The 26,563-nt window shown below is 32.8% G+C and overlaps 1 protein-coding gene across 12 annotated transcripts in view; it reads right to left on the bottom strand.

Annotated features, from left to right (window-relative positions):
- KIF21A (kinesin family member 21A) overlaps positions 1–26,563 on the bottom strand; it is a 185,168-nt gene that overhangs the window by 9,782 nt on the left and 148,823 nt on the right. For 2 of the 12 annotated variants that reach the window (XM_061416451.1, XM_061416455.1), the window contains 14 exons: positions 26,161–26,355; positions 25,650–25,751; positions 24,716–24,881; positions 24,216–24,236; positions 19,018–19,078; positions 18,514–18,568; positions 15,851–16,062; positions 13,455–13,562; positions 12,116–12,244; positions 9,922–9,960; positions 9,248–9,262; positions 5,347–5,483; positions 3,633–3,813; positions 1,679–1,843 (listed from right to left, as the gene is read on the bottom strand). In XM_061416451.1, the coding sequence (XP_061272435.1) occupies positions 1,679–1,843; positions 3,633–3,813; positions 5,347–5,483; positions 9,248–9,262; positions 9,922–9,960; positions 12,116–12,244; positions 13,455–13,562; positions 15,851–16,062; positions 18,514–18,568; positions 19,018–19,078; positions 24,216–24,236; positions 24,716–24,881; positions 25,650–25,751; positions 26,161–26,355 (1,586 nt within the window). Of the gene's footprint in view, positions 1–1,678; positions 1,844–3,632; positions 3,814–5,346; positions 5,489–9,247; positions 9,263–9,914; positions 9,961–12,115; positions 12,245–13,454; positions 13,563–15,850; positions 16,063–18,513; positions 18,569–19,017; positions 19,079–24,215; positions 24,237–24,715; positions 24,882–25,649; positions 25,752–26,160; positions 26,356–26,563 lie in introns of all 12 variants that reach the window. The other 10 variants (XM_061416454.1, XM_061416457.1, XM_061416456.1 and 7 more) reach the window with 8 other exon arrangements.

The raw sequence follows: 26,563 nt of genomic DNA, 5'->3' as shown, positions 1-26,563 counted from the left end.
TTAATCTGTTAAATGTCTCAACATGTTATAGACATATGATTGATTTATTAGGGTCAATTTTAAATTTGACTAAAACAACTATGTCACTGATATAATTAGAAAATAACAATTTGGAGAAAGTAAGATTATTTTATTACACTCACATATATTTTCATATATACACATATATGTACATCCATATGTACACATGTATTATACACATACACATATGCACACATATTTGTGCATATGTGTACATCAGAAAATATAGTCCATTTCATCAATTATTACAAAGATATGAAAATGGCCAGGAATATACATGACGTAGAAAAACGTGTGATATCCATTGTCAGGAGGTGGCAATGAACCTTTGTTTCATAATCCTACCTCAAATCAAGCTGCTGGAATACAGAGATATATCTGGCTTCTAGAATATTACTATTTCTTGTAGCTTTTTTTTATAGTTAATTTGTTAAAATGAATCTGTATTTAATTATGTTACTAAAATCAAGCAAGTTTCAAAGGATCTAACTTTTCAGCAGACCAGAAAGTGTAAAAATTTTTAGAAGCTGGTATCTTTTCTGCCTCATGTCATGATGCTGAGTATCTTCCTCCATGGTACTCTGAATACAACTCAAGTTTAATATCTTTAAGAATAAACCTTGTTCTTATCACATTCCAAATTTTCTTAAACAAGCACTGTTTTCAATTTTCTACTTTTTATTTCTAAAACGGTCCTCATGACTGTTTCTTCTTTCTCTTCTCATTTATTTATCTATAAATTATGCTTATTATACTTTTTCAGCCAACCATTAAAATGTTACAAGTAATAAATAGTTACCCTCAAATTTCTAAAATAAATGTCCCTTTGATTTACCACTGACAAAACCCTTCTAAATGGGATTATTACCTGAATTACCAACTTTACTAAGGATCTTGTAATTGCCTATTTAGTGGCCTTTATTCTCCATTACAAGATGAGTTCTAAGAAGGTGGACATCAAATTTGTCTTGCGCATTCTATATCTCCAGTACCTACCATAGTGTTGGTATAAAGCCTGCCACAGTTGATGCTGAATAAATATTTGTTAACTAATAAATAAATATTCCCTTGCTGCCAACATTTTATGAACTAGAAAAGATTCTAAAATAAACACTCAAATGAAGGATGAAATCTCCTACTTCATGGCAAATAAAAATCAAATCAAAGATGTAATGCATGGTATTCTCTTTTTACTCACTTCATCTTCTTAATACTTCATCATATATAGATGTATAATTTTATATTCATAAAAATCCTGTGAAGATTTATGATCAAATTTATAAGGTTTATAAATTGAAAATTTTGAAATATAAGATGTATAAGTGATGTTACAAAAAATAATTCTTTCAAAGGTACTAATGCAACTAGCATGAGAATCTTGTTCTTTTCCTAGTAAACAATACAACTTATTGACAAATATTAATAAAGTCTATTTTCTTTCATATACTTTTTTCCCCAGCAATGGAGATTAAAAGAAAGAAAAATTTTGAGTGTGCTAATGAGGATAGAAGAGACATTTAGGGATGCTGAATCAAACAGAAAAATCTAGGATTTTATATTAACTTCTTTATACAAATTAGATTGCACCGGCAGTAATATTAATGTGTGAAAATTGCATTTGCCATATACAGGAAGTACGTTTTCTTTAAAATTCTACCTTTTAAGATCCCACATTCTGACAGCATTTCCAGAGGCTGCATAGAGGAAAGTCCCAGTTGGGTTCAGCGAAATTTGATTGATCTGGTTTTCCCCAGAAGGAATAGCAACTGTTCGGCTAGTACTTGCAGAACAAGCATCTCCAACAGTAACCAGACCTGAAGACCTTAACAGAGACAAAACAAAATAAGTCACAATTCTGGACAAGAGTTAGTCATAGAATTCCTTAAGTTCCCAGGAAATGCTGTAGGCAACATCCGTGTTCTCTGGTCACTGTGTGCACTACACCTAGCACAGCACTTCACACGCACATAGGTGGCACTAGTAGATGAAAGCGCCACCTTTGTGCCACCTTTCATTTATCTTCATTGACAGATAAATGGAAAAAAATGAATGCAGAAAATAAGATGACACGGCTTAAAACTCTTACTTTGCAAGTTATAACACTAGGAGTTTGGGGCTCTATTAGTCACTGTGTCATGCTCAGTCATGTCCGACTCTTTGCTACCCTATGGACGGTAGCCCGCCAGATTCCTCTATCCATGGAATTTTCCAGGCAAGAATATTGGAGTGGGTTGCCATTTCCTACTCCAGGGGATCTTCCCAACCCAGGGACTGAACCCAAGTCTCCTGCATCTCCTGCACTGAAAGACAGACTCTTAACCACAAAGCCACCTGGGTATCCAGGCTCTGGGCCCTATTAGAAATGACTTAAATATGATTCAGAAAAGACTAGATGACAAAGATAACAAAACTCAACAAATGATGTGTGCATGTGCTCAGTCACTCAGTTGTGTCCAACTCTGTGACCCCACAGACTGTAGCCCGCCAGGCTCAACAAATGATACAGTGCCACAAAGTTAATTCATTTTCCTGCAGCTTGCAGAAGTCCACTGAGGAAGAAACCAATATTTCTTTCATATATAAAATATGACCCTTTGAGTAAAAGTTTTTGTATACTTTAACCCAATCATATATGGGCTGTTTACTATGTGGAAAAGACTTCAACATGATTTATTTCCTCAGCTAAATTCTAAATAGCAAATATATTTTTCAATTTTGAATCATTTTATTAGCTAACTTCTAAAAAATCAAGTTACAATCAACATTTTCAAATGATTTTAATGAGTCAACTGGATTGGCAAATTTCTAAGATAGTGTTTTTCCCTATAAAATTTCCCTCAAGAGACCTGTATTCAGCATAGTAAATACTTAGTAGTCTCAACATATAAAATAGCACTTAAGTGTTAATAATCTTCACTCTACAAATTAGTAAAAATTAACCATCCTTATGTTCCTTTCTCTTATTTAAACCGATAGAATTCATTTTTTAATTAAAATTTTAATTATGTGAAACAGTTCATTAATCTTATGGGAAAAAGAATCATTATTTGCTGTACATTTTAAAGACATATATAATAACAGATGCAGAAAACAAATTCATTCTCCAATTGTCCAATCTACAATTATGAAACACAGGCTAACATCAAAGCAGTGTAAGTCTTAAGATAAACACTCCTCAATTATTCAATTATTCAATAGATGCTAACAGAATTTTGCAAGTACTTCTTAATGGTCTATAATGGTGATTTCAGCCATTTTCCAAGGAGTGGCATTCATTTGAAAAAAGTAATGTAAATCATTTCACTACATCAAGTAATACTGAAAATTCAACTCCTTAGTTTTGGGGAGGAAGGAAACATGAAATGTGTATTGAGTCACAGATTAAATATGACTTTTCCTTCTCCTTTTCTGTTTAATATTAAACTACTGTATTTTATTTTCTCAATATTTTTTCACCTTATGTTATATACATTCTTATTATAAACATTTTAATATTCTTTGCAAGCGGACGGGTATAAATAAACAAAAATGCATATATAGACCTATCTTTTCTTATATTTTATAAACAGGAACTATTTGCCCCTTATGCTATTTGTCTCTAAGTTACTTACGTTAGCGTTCGAACACACTTTGCTGAATCTCTGATATCCCACACCTTAATATAAGATGTTGACACAGTGAAGACCAAACTTGTATAATTACAATATTTTACAGATACTACATTGTTGGGATGACCTCCCAGTGACATTATCTCCTGCCCAGTCACCAGATTCCATACTTTACAAGTACGATCTAAAAGCAAATAAAAAAGAGGAAATATTGTCGATAAGAACTAAATTAGATTCTCTTAGCAATAACAATTTCTCTCCTATGAGAAAAAATGAGATAAGAAAATGGTAATTATTTAATTAACTTGTAATAGCATCCTAATTCTATCCTTGACATTTTGCAGCAGGTTCAAGGGCAAAGTAGGTATAAGGATTAGATGAAAGCTAGGATATCTGGTGTATGCATCAAGTGGTATTAAAGAATAATTATACAAAATTTTAAAATAGACATATTGATAGTCTTATTTCAAACTGCCCCTGAATTTAAAATGGCCATTCCAAATCAGCCTCTTCAAAATATTTTGTTTTGATACTCTCTTACCTTCTCACAACACTCCACATGCAGAACTACATACACATTTCTTTTCCAGAGGTCACTAATTGACGTCATTAACATAATCATACACATGATCACTAAACTATTCTATTCAAGACTTTGAGTTTCTGACATAAGCATCTAATTATCCCGGAGAAATAAATTTGAGTTATTAGAAAATTATACTTTTACAGAGCAATTTTTTTTTTTAATTGGGGAACTGCTTGCTATTATTTACAAGTGCTGGCAGGATTCTTCCCTTTATCTTGTAATATCCTTAAATGCTAAAAGGCTTTAACCAGCTTTCCAAATTCCTGCACATGCTTCCTTCTCATCTTTTCAGCCTCATTATCCACCACTTCTACATATATTCTACTTTTCAAGCCAAATGGATTTTGTTTCCAAAACCATCTACCTCCATGTCTCTGCTTACACTGCTCTCTAATCTTGGTTGCCAATTTTTATTTGCCAATATCCAAACAATCCAGTAAGGTTCACCCTAAGTGCCTCCTCATCAAAGCCTTCCTTATTTTTCACAATTTTAGCATAATCTCTTTCTCTTCTGAAACCCCAAATATTCATGTATAACTCTTTAAATCATTTATAGTTAATTTCTAGTTGCCTGCAACTGCAGGTTTGGTGATGCACAGACCTAGGTTTCTAATCCTGGCTCTTCCACTTACTAGCTAAACTTATGTGGAAAAATCATTTAATTCTTGGAATCTTCAGCTTCTTGATCTGTAATATGAGGATGCAACTTTGGCATTGTTGTGAGAATTAAATGAGATAAAATTTGCACAGTGGCTAGTATAGTTTCAGACACTTATTAAATGCTCAAGAAATGGTGGTTGCTACCCATCTTATTCTTTTACCACACACTGTAATGGCCTTTTATGGATTTTTATATAGCCTGCGTTACTAAGCTCAGGGCTTTGCATGCATTAGGTGCTCAATTACCAAATCGGAATGTATTTCTTCACCATTCTATTCACATAACATCAACAGAGATTGTATTTTTTTCTCAACTATGTAATGATTTTATATTTTATATAATTTAGCAGTTGAACAATATCATCTTTCAGATTCTTATGAGTCTTAAGCAGCTTGAAATGTTTCAAAACCTGTTAAAACGTAATCATTAAAAAGATCTGCTAAATATTCATATGACACAACTATTAGCACCTTTTGATCCAGTGAAAAGAAGATCATCAGTAGAATCCACACAGAGCACAGCTTTTGTATGCCCTTCAGCTATATGAATACACTGAAGTGGAGAAGTTCTGATTCCTTTTGAAGCTGGAAACGGGTTGATTATGCCCCTGAGGTGGGGGGAAAAATAAGATTTTTTTCAGTAGCTATATCATGAAACTATTTTTTGTTGTTGTTGTTGTTTTTTTAATTTTATTTTATTTTTAAACTTTACATAATTGTATTAGTTTTGCCAAATATCAAAATGAATCCATCACAGGTATACATGTGCTCCCCATCCTGAACCCTCCTCCCTCCTCCCTCCCCATACCATCCCTCTGGGTCGTCCCAGTGCACTAGCCCCAAGCATCCAGTATTGTGCACTGAACCTGGATTTTTTTTTTATTTCTCTGACTTTAAGAAGTTGTTCTAAATAATTGGTACTACATAAAAACCAGAGTCGGACACGACTGAACAACTGAATTGAACTGAAAAACCAGATTGCTCCTTGTCTTTATTTAAAGCAAAGGGACAAAGTGTGAAATTATAATAGTAGTGATGAAGTGCATCAACTATTTAGGAATCTTCTAGCAGCTGTATTCTGCAAAAAGCAAAGTCAACAATACATTTGAATTTTCTCACTAACAATTTTATCTCCTCAAAGTTTAATGAAGTAATATTGGGAGCTATTCAAATATAGTAAATTATGAAAAATAAGAAGTATTAATGATGGAAAACTGGAAGATGTAACTATCAGACTGGAAGTCTATGTCAAAAAAAGACATTTTAAAGATGGTATAATACATACTACCTAAAATACTAAGAAAGCAGATTTCAAACAAATTTAAAGAAATACAAGAATGATTGCATAAATTGAAATCTAAAGGGAGAATGGCTCAAAAATAACAAAAGCTTTAAAAATTCTAACAATCTCCAAGAAGATTTTTTTAAAAAGCATAAAATATTAATAGAATAGTGATGCTCTTTGTATCTTTCTCCTAAGTTTAATATTTTTTGAATTTCTGCTTTATGCCACTGGATTATGAACTGTGGAAATGTAAAGTTTATCCAAACACTGTCCCTATCCTAAAGGAGTTTAAGACAGAATCTGAATTGAAGTAATTGTATTGGGAAGACTAAAAATGAGAGTGAATTAAGAAAAAAAAAAAAAATATATATATATATAAGTTAGACATATCTTTGCTCAGAGCAGGAAGAAAAGTTATGCTGAAATATGTGCATTTTATGGGCTTCCCAGGAGGCATCAGCAGTAAAGAACCTGCCAATGCAGGATATATGAGAGATGCGAGTTCAACCCTTGGGTCAGGAAGATCCTCTGGAGGAGGGCATGACAACCCACTCCAGTATTCTTGCCTGGATAATCCCACGGACAGAGGAGCCTGGAAGGCTACAGTCCATAAGGTCAAAAAGAGTCGGACATGACTGAAGTGACTTAGCACACATGCACGTGTGTCCATTATAAAAGAGAGATGGCTTAATATTAGGACAGATTCAGAGATAAAGCTGTCTGTATCCACATTCTTGATGAATGAGAACAACCTTTAAGATGCCAGGGACAGAAATAATTCAGAAGAAATGTGAGCCCAACATAAGTTAGAACTGACAATGGACATTCAATGAGTTCAAGTATTTCTATTTTTAAATTATTATATCACAAGATTTTGAAAGTATATACCATTGTGGAGGCAAAATCATTGTTGGTATGCTAAGAGAATCAATAAAGGGGATAAAATGTGTAGATCCCATATTCCAGAAAGGGGGAAAAAAAAAGTGGATTTCAGAAATTACAAATGGGTAAAACTTGTTTAGTTTCATAGAGGGAACTATTAAATAAATAATTACAAAAATTACAAACACCTAACTGCTCATGAGTAAGCGATAACATCTCATGGGGAGTTTTTTTGTAAAATTAATAGGCAGCAAACTAGGGTAATATCATATTCATAATGTATATTGACTCAATAAAGTCCATACAAAAAGCTTTTCAAATAATATCCCTACATACATGGTGGGTGAGTTTGAAATTGTTGTAGTAAGGTAGTTCCATCAGTGGTGGAAAAGTACCCCTAGAATCAACGTTCCTCTCAATCTGGAAAAAGGTCTTCAATATCTAGTCAGTCTTTCCACTGAACTGAAGACAGATATGGCATGCTTCCTAAATTGACATATTAAAGAGCTATATTGTCTAGAAAATTATTCCCCAAATCTGTTTAAGTATGTACTTAGCACTAAAATATTCACTGGATAAAATTTAAACATAAAATTTAAGTTGAAGATAGAACAGAATGCTCCAAATAGGAAAGGGGCTTAATTAGATTTTAAAAGCTAAAGAAATTTGTTTATTGAATACAAGATCAATGGATCAACAATGTATGATTCCTCTAACACTATAACTTCTGAAATATAAATAAATATTTCAGGAGAAAGAAAGCAATAGAACTACTATACTCTGCCAAGGCTACATCTAGAATGAAGTGGAATTCTAGAGGCCACATTTTAAAAAGAGCTTTGAAAACCTGGAGATTTTCCAGAACAGTAGAAGCAAAAAGAAGGATCTGCAGACAATACCGCATTAGAAACAGATTAAATCTATTGAGCTGATAAAAGAACCTTCATTGGAGAGACCATACAAAAGTACTAAATATTTAAAGAGCTGTCATATGCATGCAAAATAGATGTACTGGATTAATGCTAGTATAGCTCAAGAGGGCTGATGACAGACCAATGAACAAAAATTTAAAGAGGTAATAAATTAGGATCAGGATTAAGAAATATTTATTTTTAGGATTTAGTTATAATGATTTCAAAAAGTAAAGGGAGTTTCTCATCAGCAGAAATAAGACCAGGAACATGGATGGATCACATGGATCATCCATCACATGGATGAATAACTACAAAATCCAAAGTATTATTTGTATATACACATTAATTTGAGATCCTTGAAATTAATGCTCAGTAATTTTGGGTTATCTAAAAATTTAACAGATTGAAATAGAAATGGTAGCAAAACCTCCTCAAAAGTCTAAAATTGCCAATTTGAAATCCTATTATGTGGAGTTTATAGTTATGAACTGAAGCCATCAAATTTTAACTGCTGCTTCAGATGTTGAAAAGTTATGATCTAATGCATAGTCTATTGCTAATACTTACTTCCAAAACACTACATATATATGTATGTATATTTTAACAAGCTGATTATAAATAAAAGAATTCATTTTAACAAGCTTAGAGCTGCTTTGATCTGCACAAATGCAGATTAAATGACACAAATCATCCTAAGAAAAAAGTTAAAACAGTACCCTTGGTTATTTAACACTATGACTCCTAAGAGTTCCTTCCTTCAAATTACTGTCTTTATCGTAAGAATCTACTAATGTTCCCTTGATGACATAACGTTCAACACAATTCTGCCATATGAAAGGTTGTAAAATTACAGAGGTAAATATCTGCTTTCAATAACTTATGTATGGCATGCCTTAGAGAACAAGATGTCTCTTTTTCATTCTTATGTATTTTATTCATTCAGACTTCTGAAGAAACTAATTTCAACATTAAATATAATATTATATTCATTATATACTGAAAAATACTCTCATATATTCAGAATATTGGGGTTAATTTTTATAGCCATTACCTGATTCAAAAGATAATATTAATAGAAAAAATATAGAAATTGGAAACATAAGTCAAAGGTATTTCTTTATCTATTAAAAATCTATTTACATTATGAAATATATAACTCAACTTTAATATTGCAAACTTATACAACAGATCTGATATGAAAGGGAAAAAAATGCTTTTTGGTCCATGAAAAACCAGTAAAGTTTTGTAATACTGTGAATGATATTAATTTCCTCTCCCTTCCCCTGCCTACCTTCTGGAGGATCTACTGATGATCAGGAAAATGGTCATGAAACATGGGAAAGTAGTGCAAAGAGAAAGAAGGAGACAAATTGATTAGTAAGAATAGGAAATGAAAGGAAAAAAAGAGAAATTAAGGGTCCAAAAAATCCATAACATGAAAAAATGCAACATTATTTTAAAAACAGCATCTAAAATGCTTAAAATATTATGTTTTAAAAATTCTTTTCTTTCGATATTTTATGTACCACAGTATACTTTTTTCCCCTAGCATACCTTTTGTTTTAAAATCACAGAGCCTGCCATAAAGTTTTATTTAAAATCAATAAATCAACATGAAAAAAATACCTTATTCACTTCCTACACTTTGAGGTGGAAAAAATGCCTGATGAAGAGCAAACCTTGACATTAATTTTCATAAAACTTAATTTCTTTTAAATAAAAGTTTTAGATTATAGGCAGAATACAAATGGCACAAGTTTTTATACTATTATATTAAAAAAGTTTGCCATTACCTTGAAAGCTATGACTTCACAAAAGCATATTAAAATTAATGTTTAAAAATATTAGTGCATTTATATGGCTTACAAGTTATGAGTGCAACAAAAATGAGACTTGTTTAAAGTTTCTTGGAAGGCATTTTAGAACATCAATGAAATGCCAGAACGTAGGAAAGATAGAAAGTACCTGTGTACCTCCGACAGAGAGGAATCACTTTCATCAGACCTACAGTGAAAGAGTTAGAATTATGAGGAAAAAGAAAACAGATGTCAACAGGTAAAGACACTGAGACTGAACGGATTCAGTACTATGAATAACAGAAATACAGCAAACATTTCCTTTATAGTGCATTCCTTTTCTATTTGCGCAGAATGTCAGCAAATTCATTGATAGCCAAATTAGTTAAAATTTTGTGCTTATGTTTTCTTCCAAAATTTTGGGGGGTGGGGGGTGGGAAACTTTCTATTACTGATCCACAGAATCTAATCTACTCTCACTTTCTGAAACACAGGCCCTGAAGAGGAACAGCATCAAGCTAGTGAAATACATCACCTCAAGACTCTAATTTGACTAGTACTAGAAACATTTTTCTGTCTCAATAGTCATTAATGAATTTTATTCCTCTTGATAATTTCTTTATATTTAAACTCTTCATGCAGAAGTTGCACAAATATACCATATGTATACATGGAAAGCAAATCATTCAAAATTTAATAACCTTGGATTTTAATTCATCTCAAAAACATGGAGTTCTTCTGACTAGGCCGTCCCTTAGTAATAGTTAGGAGGTTTTACTGGAATTTAAAAATAGATGAGCTACTCTCATCAGCCTTAATCTGAAACCTCCAGGACTGACAATAAGTCTAGTTACTATGAAAATCTCTTTAGCTTGTATTATTATATAATATCTTGGGTTGACCACCAAGTTGATTTGGGCTTTCCCATAATGTCTTATGAAAAATTCCCAAACAAACTTTTTGGTCATTCTAATACTTGGGAAGAATGGTGATAAAGTGATTACATAATACTGGCATATTATGTAATCAGAAACAATGTGTAGGACCTAATTCTATTTGGTAAAATATGCTAGTCTCAAAAAGGAGCCCAAAGAAAGTGATTCAAAAGTTAGGTGAGATTTTGAAAGTGTAGTCAGTTATTCTAAATTTTACTTTATAGAGATGACAACAGAGTCAAATGATTGGTAGCTCATAAACAATTTCAGAAAATATGGAACTATGATTAGATTGTCAAGATTATCAAAAGACTGACACAAAAATTTTATGACTGTGAATGCAAGGGAGACAAAATTTAGTAATTCTTCATATTGTTTATGAAAATGGACTTCCTAAAGACATTCTTTTTTTTTTTTTCAATTTTATGTTCTACTCTTTCTCAACTAAATAAGAGGATTTAACAATGTTCGCTTTTAAATATTTTTTTAGAAAACCTATCTAGATCATTTTAAAGGACATGTCTGTATCTACTGCTAAAACTATATTAAAATCTAATAAAAAGTGTATCCATAAATTAAGTAGATTAAACAATCTTTCAAAATGATGATGTGCCTATGTACATAGAGCCATTTAGCATGACCTAAACATGCCAGATGGATCTTAAACAATACCTTATAAATTTCAGAAACTTATATATACAGGGAGATTATAGCATAAAAAACAAAGAACTGGTGTGGGATACTGAATATCAAGTATGTATATTATCCACAGTGTTATCATTCAAACTCAAAGCAGAGAAGTCAGTTAATAAATACCTTATGGCAACACTGTTAGTAGGAAATTCTTGCAAAAGAGATTCTGGCTCAGTGTGGGAATATTTTTTCACTTCAAATTTAATGAAAATTATATTTTCCATCCCTCTCCAACTTCTCTTCCCCAACAACCCAGAGTTCTATGTTGTCCACCCATCAAAGTACTCTTTTACCCATACATATATGACAATGGTTTTAGAAGATGATACATGCACCAAAAGTAAAATAATTTGCCTCTTTTCAGTGCAGACTATCTGGGTTAGAGGCTTTTATGGGCTCAATAAAGCTGAAGAATCCCAAGAAATTTAAACTTCAAGTGATCTCAAAGATTTTCAATTCTAATTTACTTGCAAAAAAAAAAAAAAAAAGGCAAGACAAGTGTGGAAGTACAGCAATGCAAATCCATAGCAGGGAATAATGTTCAGCAGGAAAATAAATTTCTCTAATTTTGTCTGTATGGTTCATTTTCCATTGGAAAAATACATGAAATATGGGAAGAGTTTACAAGTCAGACTCCATCTCCCACACAGAGAAGCTAAATGTTTTCTACAGACTGTATTGAAAGGTTCAGAATATTATAACGAATAATTGGGGCTCTTTTACTTAATGACTTACTTATCCTGCTGAACTGATGTGTTTCCCTGAGAAACAGTAAGACGATTAAAAACATTCAGCTCATTACGGGGCCGGCTTGGTGGGGAAGGAGGAGGTGAAAGACTAGCCTCTGAGGTTCCAGAATCTGAGCTACAAGAAAAAAAGAACATTACATAGGTGGCTTTAATTGGCTTTAATTTGTTAGAAATGTTATAAGAAACATGCTTTTATTTTTTAAAAAAGCTTTTCATTATAGAATTCCTTCCTTTCATCCTCTCTTCCTTTTATATAAGATAAAATGTACTCCAAACAATTTCATTGAAATTTTTTTCCACTGAATTTTGTCACATTGGCCACAAGATGGCACTAAAGAAAATGTCTGCTAAAATCTAAGTCAGTATAAATAAAGCAAACCAAATTTAAAATTATACTATTTGAGAGTTGAGACCAAGTTGTTCACTTTACAGATGGGGAAACAGACCCTGAGAGTTTAAGAAGAATTTATCTATTTAGCTGATTTATTCATTTATTGTTAAATTACATATTTGTCCTATCCCCTACCTCCTGCTTATAATTATGACATTCAATTCTGTAGAAACAGGTAAATTTCATCTCTAAATACAGGAAGAAGGTTAATTAGAAGAGTAATTGCCATGATATTCAAGTCAGCTAAACCAGTGGTCAAAGTAGAGAGTGCGCATCTTGGTACAAGGGAGGAGGAAGTGTAAGATCATCTTCGCAGGTACAGAAAATATATGAAAGCTTCTTTTTATAATTATTTTTATGTTAAAGAAATTTGCTTTACCAGTACTTAAATATAGATTCGCATTGATATTCCTACTCAAGACCATGTCAGGGATCTACCTGCCATATGTAGCTCCTGAGGTGGCCTAAGGGAGCTCTCACTATGCCATAGAGTAGAAAAGTGACAGTGGTTCTAACCCATTTCAAACTTTCCGTCTGTTGTGTTATTGTGATTTACAAATGCCCAGGTAAGTGGATCATCAGATTATATTGTGTACTGTTAAGTAAGCTAACCCTTACAAAACATACAAATAGCTATTAAAATAGTTTAACAAAAAAAATTGAGGTTATCAATTTAAACATAAAAGAACAGAAATAAAACGGACAATGGCACATATCTTCTAATACTAGATTTTTGTTAATCACTTGTAAGAGGTGAAATCAATGTCAGTTTTATCAAATAACAGTCAAAATTAATTTCAAAATTTTCTGTAAGACCAAGTCACAATCCCAGAGTAAGCCTGAATATGGAAAATAATTTCACCATTGTCCCTTAGCATCTAAGGGCATCAGACATTTCACACAATCTACTAGATAAAGAGCATGAATAGCTTACTGTTTTTGTTCCTTTGCCTTTGATTTTTCTGCTTTCTCATATGCCTTTCTCCTTGTTACAGGGGAAGGCTCTGGTAGCTTTTTTTCTGACATGGATGACTGCCTGGAACTGAGAGAGAAGATTCTTCAATTATCTAATTTTAAATACATACACATAATTTTGGCAGATATTCAATTTTCAGTAGATTAACACCTGGAATTTGAGAAAGATTATTTGGAAATGAAACAGAACTAGGAGAGGAAAATATCACAAATTATTTTTAATTAATGGGATCTTGACAGCTGTATATTTTAATTTTTAAATTTGTAATCTTGTCAAATATACACAACCATTATCTTTGAATGTAAACATCAATGCTATATTGCCAAATAGCTAAAATAATATTTTTTACTTTAAATACAAGTGTTTAAAAACATGTATAAGTTTGATTAGAATTGCTTCAGTTGAGGGAAAATTGTCTTTACAGTTTTGCAAGAACAAAAATATTAGAATATCAGAGTATGAGAAACAATGAGATTTAATGAATTAATATTTACACACTCACAAAAGAATACTACAGGTAATCACAAAGAACCCACAATTATTTTAGTTAACTAGTAGTTGAGTAGTGGCCATGTAATTAATAATTTAAGACTAGGATTTCTGTGCATAGTGGTAATGAATTTTAAGTGAAAAAATGAACTTTTGCTATCTTTGACTAGTTACATTAGTAAGAAAAGAGAAAAAAAAAAACCACTAAGGAATTAACAAGTGGGATCACTAGAATGGGCTTACAATGATTCCTATTTGAAAGTGAAAACTAAATATAATTAAACTTTATGTGCCTGATTTTTTTAATTAGAGGAAAACATATTTTAGAAGTTCTGTATTATTTAAATCATAAGGCCCACTTGAGTAAATCATTTTACTTCATGCAATGGAAGTCATGTACTAATGAGTTATAAGAATCACTGTACCAAGCATATGACCAACTGTTGAATTTGTATAGAACTATATAAGCATCTTAATTTATGTTAACTTGATAATAAATCATGTGAAGAGACAGTGTCTAAAGATATTTTCTACAACCTGTCATGAATGATACATTTTTAAAACGGGGGGGAAAAAAAAAGGCAACAAGGAGGTATTACCTGCATTCTGGAATCCAGGTCATAGATTTAGTCTTGAAGTTCCAAAAGTCTCTATTCATCTGATAGACTAAATGCTGAACACATAGGAGTCTCTAAAATCTGTTCTCAGCTCTATATCACTACCTTCACCGAAAGCATTTTTTCTACTGTTATCAAAAAAGCACTGAAGCCATAAGCTATACTGGTTAGCAATCTCTAATAGCAAATCCAATTATTAATTACATAAGTCACCTCAAGCACATGCAGGATAGCTCCGTCATCATTAATTTTGGAACTAAAGATAGCAGATGGGCTTACTGAATGGAAGAAATGAAAATATCTTCATAGGATTAAGAAAGTTATGGGAAACAGATATTCAGGTTGGGGTGGGGAGTTTGTTATATTTTATTATTTAGAGTCATATAATGTGTAACACTTTTTGGCAATATTTCTCAATGCAGTGATGCACTCATCCAATAGATCATTTGCAAGATCATATGTGAGAATTAGTTTGAAATAAGGCATTAAAAATCTTTACCAAGTGAACGATTGATATAACTTTAATATAACTAAGAAAAGACAAACACATGCTGGCCTGTGTAGGGAAATCTTTGTTCTCAAGATAATAATGAAAAATTTCTAAATAAGATTTGTCTTGAATGTTTTTTGTTAAGATTATCATAGAGGAGAGAGGAAACAGTCCCTCCTTCACATCTTTAATAATACAGTATTTACACTTTGTGTGTACACTCATCCCAGACATGCAATGTACTTCAAGGCAAAGAATTAGGAAGCTTCAAAATGTGTTGTTTTTAACTGGTATTTGTACTTTTCTTCAAGAGTTTCAGCCAAGGTTTATTATCCTGACCAGGCTCTTAGAACTAGGGTTTAACATAATTAAGAGCAAATTTAAGAGTTTTTTAAAGCTTCTGTTTTTATATTGTGGTTTTATAGTTACAACTTTAATTTAGGTGTTTCTAAATAAATTTTGCCTGTAATTTATAACTCAGCCTTTATAAAAATTATAATCTTTAAGACTCTAAAAGTTAAATATCAGACAAAGCAATTCAACAAAGAACATCTCATTTAAATTATTTTGAATGTGCAAAAATTAGGGGATACAACACCTAACAGAAATTACTTGGAAAACTAGAGATCTTATTTACATATATTTTTAAAAATAGAAATAAGAAATTAGTAACATGCATATATATATATATATATATATTTTTTTTTTTTAAAGAAAAGGCAAAAGAAAGGAAGTTAGTGTAGCTGGGCCAGACTTACATGCTGCCTATCTTAGAAGGGAAGCCAGATGGGGGAGGGAGCTCTTTTTCCCTAGCAGAAGTACTTGTCTCTGTATTCATTCCAATCTCTTGCCCTTCTGCAACAGGTGTAAGAGGGCCAGGTAAGGAGGCATCTCCTGTACTAGTGTCTGAAGCTAGTTCACTGCTATCTGCATACAGCAATTCCATTTGAGTGGTGGTTCTCCTTCGGGCCTAGTCAGAGAATGGAAGGAAAAGCAATCATATGCAAACTTCTGCAGAGAAGATGATTAGGCAATAGAGATTTAATATTAGTTTGAAATAGGTAAAACATTCAGCGTGTCTTTCCTAGCAAGTGTGTCGGACACAACATGTAAGATAGTGACAAGCCAGAGATACAGCCAGCTGAGAACTTTAGAGGTCATAATAATAGCCAATGTTTGTATTATACTTATTGTATGCCAGAAATTCTAAATAATTTACTCTATTAGTATATACTATTATCCCAATTCACAAAATGAGAGAACTAAAGTACAGGATAGCTAACAGTCCAAAGTCAAACAGCTAGTAAGTGGCAAAGTCAGATTCAAAACCAGACAATCTGCCTCCATTATTATTATGCTATCCTGATACTAATGGCCAGCTTTCTCGATATATCATTTTAGAAAAAAAAAGAAGGAATAAATAAATTAAACCGAAAGATCGTTGCAGTGGCATTCAACTAAATTCTGATCTTTCCCAGGCTTAGATGACTTATTTAATATACATTTTAATATATATTGTATAATATATAAAATTATTTAATATAAATTTAAATTTTACATATCAATTTTTAAATCCGTTTCTCCATTTTTATGACCCTGCTCCCCTGATGCCCTAACTGGCTGTTTAATCTCCCTGATGGATATCCAACACCAGTCCATATGTTTTTAGCAGCATGGTAAGGCAGGTGAAGGTTATTTTATTTATTTAAGCACTCCCTTCCATATTCCTAAAAAAACAAAGAGACTACCTTGTTGTTAATACTTAGAGCTGGCTATTATCACTAATATATTAAAAGATAATCAAAGTGTTTACCAGATTATAAACCTCTAAATGGTAGACACCCTGTTTTATTCAACTTTATATGGCTTGCATTTAATGTAGTGCTGGTACAAGTCTATTTAAGATATATAATCAATTTCATGTCTTCAATGAGTGAAAAATAAATAATATTAGATCCTTTAGGTGTCTATGGGCTTGCCTGGTGGCTCAGACAGTAAAGAATCTGCCTGCAATGCAGGAGACCGGGGTTTGATCCCTGGGTCAGGAAGATCCTCTGGAGAAGGAAATGGTTACTCACTGCAGTGTTCTTGCCTGGAGAATTTCATGGACAGAGAAGCCTGGAAGGCTATAGTCCATGGGATCACAAAGAGTCAGACATGATTGAGTGACTAACACTAGGCATCCATGCAGTACCAAAGGAGTGATAGATATTACCAGAAAACTTTTGGAAAAAGGAAGCCCTGCAGGCCAGCTTTTCACCGTATCAGTTTTCCCTATTGCCAACTGAATCATTTTCATGGAATTCCTAATCACAGTGGTTTTTTAAGGAGATGAACTTCAGGTTACCACTTCACGTCTCTCTCTGGATTTCACAGGGCCTGAAAGACCAAGTTACCTTAAGAGATTCTCTCCTCCACGTTAAGACTCAATCCAAACTATATTAGAATGTTTTCTTTGAGATTGGGTAATTTCTGGTCACTTAGAATAATCAAACTCAAACCACATATCACCAAACTGGTAGTTCAAGGACCATACACAAAGCCTGGAGATGTTTTTCAATTGGCTAGCTCAGTATTTTAAAGAGAAGGAAATTCTCCATTAAAATCCATATTTAAAGCTACTCTTTAAAGAGTTGAGGATCTGGTAGTCTTAGGCCCATATTCCTTGATGGCAAAAATAAGCATTAGTTAGTGATGCCTATTTGCTTTAGATGGGCCATGTCCACCTCAGTTAATCATAATGATTCCTGTTAATTATCTTATATCTAGCCAAATTATTTATCTATATTACCTGGCTAACCACTGTGGGCCTTATATCCATCCTGTGCATTAGTACAGTACTATTCTTTCAGGTCTTGATTTCATCTATTCATCCAACAAATATTTACTAAGCACTGCAAGAATTCTTTGTTTTCAAACATCTTAAAATGGATAGTTAACTCATCTAGTAACAAATGCTACCAACATGCAATCTGAAATATACCATGTTGTTTCTCACACCTGTAATAGCATGTACACTTTTTTTTTAAGTTTTACAAATATGCATTATAGTCTCAATTTTTAATACAATATGATGATTAAGAGTTGGCCTATTCAAACCATCTCAAGATATGTTAAAATAAATAAGAAACTTAGGAACGTATTAGAATGTTAAAATTTCAAAAATCTCCGGTCATTCTAAATTATTTTAAGCATTGTTCTCCATAATCATATCTTACCCAGCAGAAAAAGTACAAGAAAACAGTAAATAACAATTCCACAGAGGAGAAATTTGTCAATATAAATTTTTTTCAGGGGAGAATATGATAAAGAACTAAATTTCTATCATATGAAATCTTTGCCTGTGCCCAAGGCCTATGCATTTAATAGTGATAATAAAGAACATCAGAAAAAATGTTTACCTGGTATTTTCTATTCTTACCTTGCTTTTTGGTTTCACTTCACCACAAAGCTTCATAAGGTCTGAAGACAGTGAGCTGTGTGCAAATAAATAATCATATGAATAAAAGGAAACAATATAGAAAACTATATGACCTCTAATGAGTTTAAGTATAGAAAAAAATCTATAAGCCTATGGAAAACACAGAAAGACAATATTTAAAATAAAAATAAACTAATCAAAATAGTTCATTTTCCTTCCTTAAATATCTCAGTATTTTATTTTAAAATTTTTGATGGTTAAGCATTACTTAGTTTGGCTTCCATATTATTATTTCTACTGTTCTTCACTTAGCCATAAAATCTAAAATTATTTGTTTCATGTTAATTGATTCAACAAGATAAAAGTACTAAAAAACATGTGTGCCTGTGATGGATTCATTTTGATGTTTGGCGAAACTAATACAATTGTATAAAGTTTAAAAATTAAAATAAAAAAAAAAATATTACAGAAGTCAACTCATTAAGTTTCTAAAGGTTCTCCTACCTTCCTTCTGATCCTGGACTGTGTAAAGGTACATCCTCATCAGTGCTGTCCTCTACATTTTCTAAAAAAAAATGGTCCAAAATGTAAGTATTCTCCATGTCACACTTTGAATGACTGTAATGCCTATGCTATAATAAACATCAGCCTGAGGTCTTTCAACATGGGCACTTTGGTTTCAGTTACTGAGTCAAAATAGAAAAGTAAAAAAAATTTCTAGGAAACTCTTTTTATTATATGTCCTAGGATGAGAAAAATGTGTTCAAGATAGGAAAACCATGAGTTGAATGATAAAATAAAGAAGAACAGTGTTCACAGGATGGAAATGAGATCATGTATTTATCTGAGTATGTGTAATTATTTAAATATATTTTCAGAGTATGTATTTATCCCACACCATCCATTTATTCCACGTATGAAAAACCATTGAGTAAAACATGAAAGATTAAAGTAAATGCTGCACAAGCTCCCTTTAATCTACTGAGGCAACATCAAAAAATACATAAGTGTAAACATATATGTTGTATTTTATTAGTATTCCAATGTACTTATAGATTGTCTTCTATTTTTATTTTTGTTTTCAAGTAGAACGAGAGTATGTGTGTGTGAAGGTATTCAGAAGTTACACATCAGCATGCAGCTCATTCACATGTACATAAAAGACTAAAACTATAGGTTTCCATGCAATAGTTTTATAAATAAATACAAACAAACCACTGCTATTTCAGAACAGTAGCACACTGATGAAAAGAGAGAAAAAGGCAAACATATAAAACTAGTAGGAAGTCAGTAAATAAAACATCCACTTAAAGTAAATAATTTAAAATGTCAGTGAGCCCCTAACACAGGTGCAAATTTCCAAAACTTATACAATTTATTATAAAGCCACATCACAAAACTAAAGGCAATATTTTCAGTAATATATGTTAATTAAAATATGTAGAATTACTCTCCTTTAACTTTTACTTTTATATCATACAGGTGTATTATGCTCATAAATCATATTCTTAATTCCTTTTTTCAGATGCTCCCATTCTTCCGCACTGTTTAGCAGACAACTGGATAGAAATTCAGTAATAAATGATAGCATTATCTAAAATGGAGCCCATCTAATAGGACCCACAAAAAAGGAGTTTACTTTCTGAAATGAGGAAAATGGTGGTCTTGAGGGCAATATGTATCTCAAGCCCATACTTAGAGGCTGGGGGATGTGCTTCACGGACAGGATATTGAGTGCTAATGTAACTGAATTAGTTAATAACACAGAAAATGGAAAGAAATGACAAATCTAGTCTTTATTTTCCCATACATAAAAGCAGGCTAAGATTAACTAGTAATTTTCCTGTAAGGAATGATGAAACCAGGTAGAATATCAAACATCATGTAAGTGCTTAGTAAAAACTACTTAGCTCCTGCATATGCATGTATGCTTTATTCAGAGATGATTACAGTTTGGCATAACTAACCTAGCCAGAAGATACAGCCCTTCACCGAGACGTTCACCAAACCACACACCACTTCAGGCCTGAGCTTTGCCTGTGGCATTATATCCGTCTGGGCAGCAGGATATGCCATCATCTCACTGCTCTACTTTCAACTCTTAAGAATATAATTCCAGCCCAGTGTCAACTTCTTTTCTCATTGTTAAGCATTAAAACTAAAAGCAGTGAGATTTAAAACTCCAAAATGTCTTAAAGTCATCCATATCAGTACATAGTTGCATAATCTCATGTCACTAGAAGCTAACCAAACAGTTATTATTAAAGTCTTATATTAATATAAATACGTATGGAGAAGAGTTGACATAGTGTTGCAGGGAAGAGTCAATTATGACTCCACATTAGATCTGTTTATTTTACCTTAACCTTTGCTTACTGTTGATTTTTTTCACTAGAAGTATACTGTCCATACATAATGGCCTGCCTCAGGCAATCCTGCCCCTCTGTTTGAATGTTAAACCAAAACGCCTTTATTCAGGATCCTGTCCACCTATGGATGACTACAGAAAGCAAGAAATTGACATATCCCCTCCCCAAGACTGGCCATTCCAGGTGATGTTTGCAAGGTTAATGGTCTTTTTGCTTTATTTCCTCACCTTTCCCCATTTCTGTTCTATAAAAGAACCTGGCATGCAGATCCTGATAAGATGATTATTTTGAGAAGTTAGTCTGCCATCTTCTCAGTCAGCCAGATTTCTGATAAAGTCATATTCCTTGTCTCAACATCTCATCTCTTAGTTAATTGGTCTGTTGTGCAGCGATCAGAAGGAGTCTAGACTGGGTAACAATAGCAGCCCAAGACTACTATCCTTAGAAAGGCGTTCTTGCAAAGTTGGACTTTGTTATCTGGAAACTTGGCTCTCAGAATTTCTCTAGTCACCAGTTAACTAATATAGTTCATTACACCTAGAATATTTGTGCAAACAATATTGCTTATGCTGAGAATTCCTGCTTTCCTTCCAGAATCTGGAATTCTGGTACTACTATATAAAAGGAATGTATGTGACTAGTACCCAGTAAAAACCTCAGGTGCTGAGTGTCTAATGGAATTCCCTGGATGTGAACAATGCACTCATGCTGCTGCACTTTCATTCCAGAGAGAAATGTATACTCTGTGTGATGCTTCCTGGAAGGAAAAGAGCATAAGAAAGCCTGGATATGGATTCTTCCTTACTCCATCTGCATCTTTTCCTTTATAATACTGTTGTGTATCCTTCTTACATTGCTCTCATTAATCTTTGCCATGAATATAATTGTATACTGAGCCCCTTGAATCTTCTAGCAAACTCCTAAAGGTAGAGAAAGACCCTAGGAACAACAACATAAACACAGGTGGAGGAATAAGAAGGGGAAAATAAAGATGTTTTTCAATGGCTACAACAAGACACACCTATTAGCATGGAGTACTGGCCTCTAACCTTATGTTCATCACCCCAAGCCACATACTTGTTGCTCTAGGGCAACAACCTGCTTGAAGTCTTCATAAATATAATGTTGTGGCTAAATGTCCATGCTTTACCTTACTCCCTGCCAAGAGTGACTCTTCTGCCTAGCCCCCTTCTACCTTGTCTCTTGCCTAGCTAAATCTTTTTCTTCCTTTATGTTTCAGCTCAGATTTTACCAGCTCCAGAAAGCCTTCATCAACTCCTCCATTTTTGTTAGGTAGCCCCATTCTGTGATCCCATAACTCCCTGTACATATCTCAAGTCTCTTCCCTGTCACTCTCAGTAAGGTATAGTCCATGAGAGCAAGATTCTGTATCTTATGTTTGAATCCCAGCACTCAGCCTGAAGCTTGAGATAAATTGAAATTAAACAAAAAAAATTTTTTAAAGCAATGTACATATGACCATCTAGTTTGTCTGTATTTACTTCCATGTTTTTCTCCTTCTATGCCTTTCTTCCAAGCACTTCTGGGGCTAGATTATGGCCTTAGGGAAAATTTATGCCATGAGTAACAGGTTGTTATCAGTTAAATGTATTCCTCTTCTGTGTTTTGACCCTTCTTCAAGCTACAGATAATTGAAAGTCGTGAAAAAGCAACAACATTCATCAAATAACAGTTTAATATTTTCTGCACAAAATGACATCAAAGAGGGCATTGATTTTTTTTTCTTCCAAGTTAAAAGAGATAATAGACTTAAATAAGAATTAACTTATTACTGCAAGTTGAGCCACTAAGATGAAGAAGAACAAAGAAAAGGCAGAGGAGGGGGTGGGAAGAAAAAAAAGAAGGAGAGTGAAGAGGAAGAGGAGAGGAAATATGCTTAATAACATATGGAATGGCAAAAATTCTCATTATATTCCAGGAATTTTGGCAGCCTTAACATGGTTCTTTAATATAATCAAAATTTTTTCTACCTGTCTTTGTTATAGCTTGAGCAGGTTAAAAGTCCACATCTATATTACTGAGTTGATCTCAAGGAAATATTATTTTGAGATTTAACACACAGGACAAACTAAGAAAGATCTAATAATATCAAACAGCTCAAGCATTTTATTTGTGTAACATTCTACCATTTAAAATAAATTCAGATCCATAGACTGTTTAATGACCCAGAGAGGTAATTGCATTAATCTTTTAGCTACATTCCTCTCCTTCAAGAAAAATATTTTACAAAACTTTTGACAGCTGTGTGATTAGGAAAAAAAGTTAGGATCAGATTTTGAAATAATTTTAAATAAAAACTGTTCAAAAATAATCATTCGGGAGAATTGCAAAATCACCCTGATACTCCTGATCTTTCATATATATATATAACTACCAGGAGAAGCTCAGATATTATTCATGGGTGAGCATAGTTCACATGAATATTATAGATGCAAGAGCTAGAAAATCTCAACACTCAAATATCTCTTAAGCTGTTTCTAACTTGAACATATTATAATTATAAATATTATTTTAATCCATTCATGTAAAATTCTTTGGATAGCTTTATTCACGGAGAAGGCAATGGCACCGCACTCCAGTACTTTTGCCTAGAAAATCCCATGGACGGAGGAGCCTGGTAGGCTGCAGTCCATGGGGTCGCTAGAGTCGGACATGACTGAGCGACTTCACTTTCACTTTTCACTTTCATGCATTGGAGAAGGAAATGGCAACCCACTCCAGTGTTCTTGCCTGGAGAATCCCAGGGACGGGAAGCCTGGTGGGCTGCCGTCTATGGGGTCGCACAGAGTCGGACACGACTGAAGCGACTTAGCAGCAGCAGCAGCAGCAGCTTTATTCAACTTACAATATTAAAATATATGTACTTAATTCTATAAAATTTAAGAATAGCTGAGAATCTATCAAAAATAAACCAAAGACATTATATATAAAAGATATATAACACAGAAAGATATTTATGAGGGTAAAATAACAAATGCATAGATAGATTTAAAAACTAAATAGGAATATATATCCCATTTTTTCCTACAAGAAATAGAAAGAAGGGCTTATGAAACTAGAGCCAAAACTGAAGTTCAAATAATAAAAAAGAAAACTATACTTCTTTAAACATCTAAGAATTTAAAAATCAAGAAATGTGTAAGACAAAAGACTTAGTATGTTTGTGGTCACAGATACATTTCAAAAAAGATCATGCAAAAACCAGCTGGCTGTCAATAAAAATGTTTTAAATAAGATGTACCACAATTAGTGTACATGAACAATTAGTAATTCATGCAGCTGTAGGGTACACAGAAAGCTAAACATACTTACCTAATGGTACGCTATCTAGATCTGTATAAATAACAGCAAAAAGGAAACAAAAAGCAATACTCCAATCAAAACAGATCCAATGTTAAGAACTCTCACATAAAACAAGATTATGTACCATTTATAAGATATGCAGAATAGATGCCATAGCAAACACTTATACATTTATTTTTAAGACAGTTAGATATGCAGAATAAAGTAATGAAGCTTGGTTAATAATTTAAACAACCAACTCAGAAACATTGTTGATCTTTTTTAATTCATAAAAATATTTGCTTAATAATGCTAAGTGAGTATTTTTAAGTTACTAATCATTTCTTGTAGTGACAATAATTATATCCCCCAAAATTTATACATGCAAATTAAAAAAGGAATAATTATTAAAAGCATAAGTAAATACAGCATCTATTCAGTCAAGCTATAGAGGAAAGAAGTAGAGTATAGCATACTCAAAGAGCAAAGTTACCATGCAATGTATTTAACTAAAATTCAATCCAAATTACCTTGTAAAGCATGGCCTAGTAAAGCATCTAGCTCAGGATTTAATTCTGCTTTCTCTTTCAACATATGGAATAAGAGCTGGTTTTGTGTAGCACTGGTTATTTCAGTTTGTTTAAGCCGACCTTCAAGTACTTTAATTTGAGCCTCTTTCTGGGCAGCCTGAAGACCCTATAACATTCCCCCCAATAAAAAAAAAATGTATCTTAGATGACACAAAACAGAATCAACTACATGAAGATCTGTATCAAATGACAAATGCATATGAGTCAGATTTGACATTAGATAGATCTTGATTCATCCTAGCTCTTCTGCTTGCAAACTCAGTGACCCTGAGCAAATGTTGGCTAGCTATTAGTATCAGAGGAATCTTCCTGACTAGTATCAGAATCTTCCTGATCCCCAGTTTCCTCATATTCAAAATAATACAAATAATATTTATTCCATATACATTGTAAGGATTAAGCAAGAGAACAAAACTAAAGGTATAGCACAGTCTCAATGTGAAGAAAAAAGGTGAGCCAGAAATCATTATCATCTTTAACATTTAAGCAGAAATTGCTTAAGATAAGGAGAGTGCAAATGTATTTTTTCCTGACTTTTTGAGTTGTAAAGAATCATTATTAAATCAAAATTATAACACTGAGTTTGTTTGCACACTAAGAGATTTTTCTTTTACCTTTTCCTTTGTTAAAGCAAAAAAGAAATGATTAAGTTGTTTACCTGTTCTAATACACAAGCGCAATAGATGAGAAGCTAATGGAATTGATGTAAATACTCCTGTCTTTTCTTAACTCTAAAGAAAGATAAAAGGAACACTTTCCATTGTAAAATAATCTTCCTCATTACAAAGGAAAGGGTCATTAGAAAAAGATAAACAAAACTGTAATGAATTAACGAAAGCTTAGGTTTTTCAGTAAGAGTGTAGTTAGATCTTACCTTATTGATGCCCATTGACAGGAAGTGATCTAGAAGGTATCGGGCTTCTGTAAGTGTGCAAGCATTAATGACTGCAGTGACATCCAATGTTTCTCCTTCTTCCTGCATCAAACCAGCATATGATGTATCATTACCTTGAGCTGAATGTATTTAACAGAAGACAAACCCTATTGCTTCATGCATTTATTTGATATTATTGGATTAGCTAATGAGACTTCTCAGAAAAGCATAAAAAAATCCCTACTCTAAGAAATATATGGTCTAGTTTAAAAGATAAAACATTTAAGCAGTTAAGAATTCAAGATGGATTAATAAATGATATATACGTTTTATCAATGATAAATAACATCACACAATCAGCAGAGAAAGCTACAAAGTAGGCAGGAAGGGTATACATGCAAAACCTGAGAATTATATTAAACTGTAGATTAAAAATTCCCTTTATATAAAAATTTAAAGTGCTTTTAATGACAAAAATACTTCTCATTAAACATTTTTCTTAGTTACAAACCTTTGCTTCTTCCATCTGCATGATATTGGCTTGACAATCAGAAATACTGTCATTGATATAATCTATATTAGCAGTTAATGACTCCATCTCTTCATTGATGTTAATCACATTTTTATCTCCTTCTCCATTCTCCTTGACTATCTTTTCCCTTTTCTTTGAAAGTTTCTCTCGTCTTTTTGTGAGTTCTTCCCGTTGCTATTGAGAAAACAGATTAGACTTTAAGAAATTATGTTCATCTCGGATCTTGAGAACTTTATGCCAAATGAAATAAGTGAGTTACAGAAGGGGTAAATCCTGCAGGATCCCACTTCTGAGAAGCATCTAAATAGTCAAACTCATAGAAGCAGTAAAAAGAATGATGGTTACCGGGGATTGAGGAAGAGGAAATGGGGAGTTACTGTTC

The sequence above is a fragment of the Bos javanicus genome, chromosome 5 (genome assembly GCF_032452875.1).
Source record: "Bos javanicus breed banteng chromosome 5, ARS-OSU_banteng_1.0, whole genome shotgun sequence".
Taxonomy (NCBI): Eukaryota; Metazoa; Chordata; class Mammalia; order Artiodactyla; family Bovidae; genus Bos; species Bos javanicus.
Note: the sequence above shows the minus strand (reverse complement) of the source record. Positions and strands in the feature narration are given on the sequence as shown.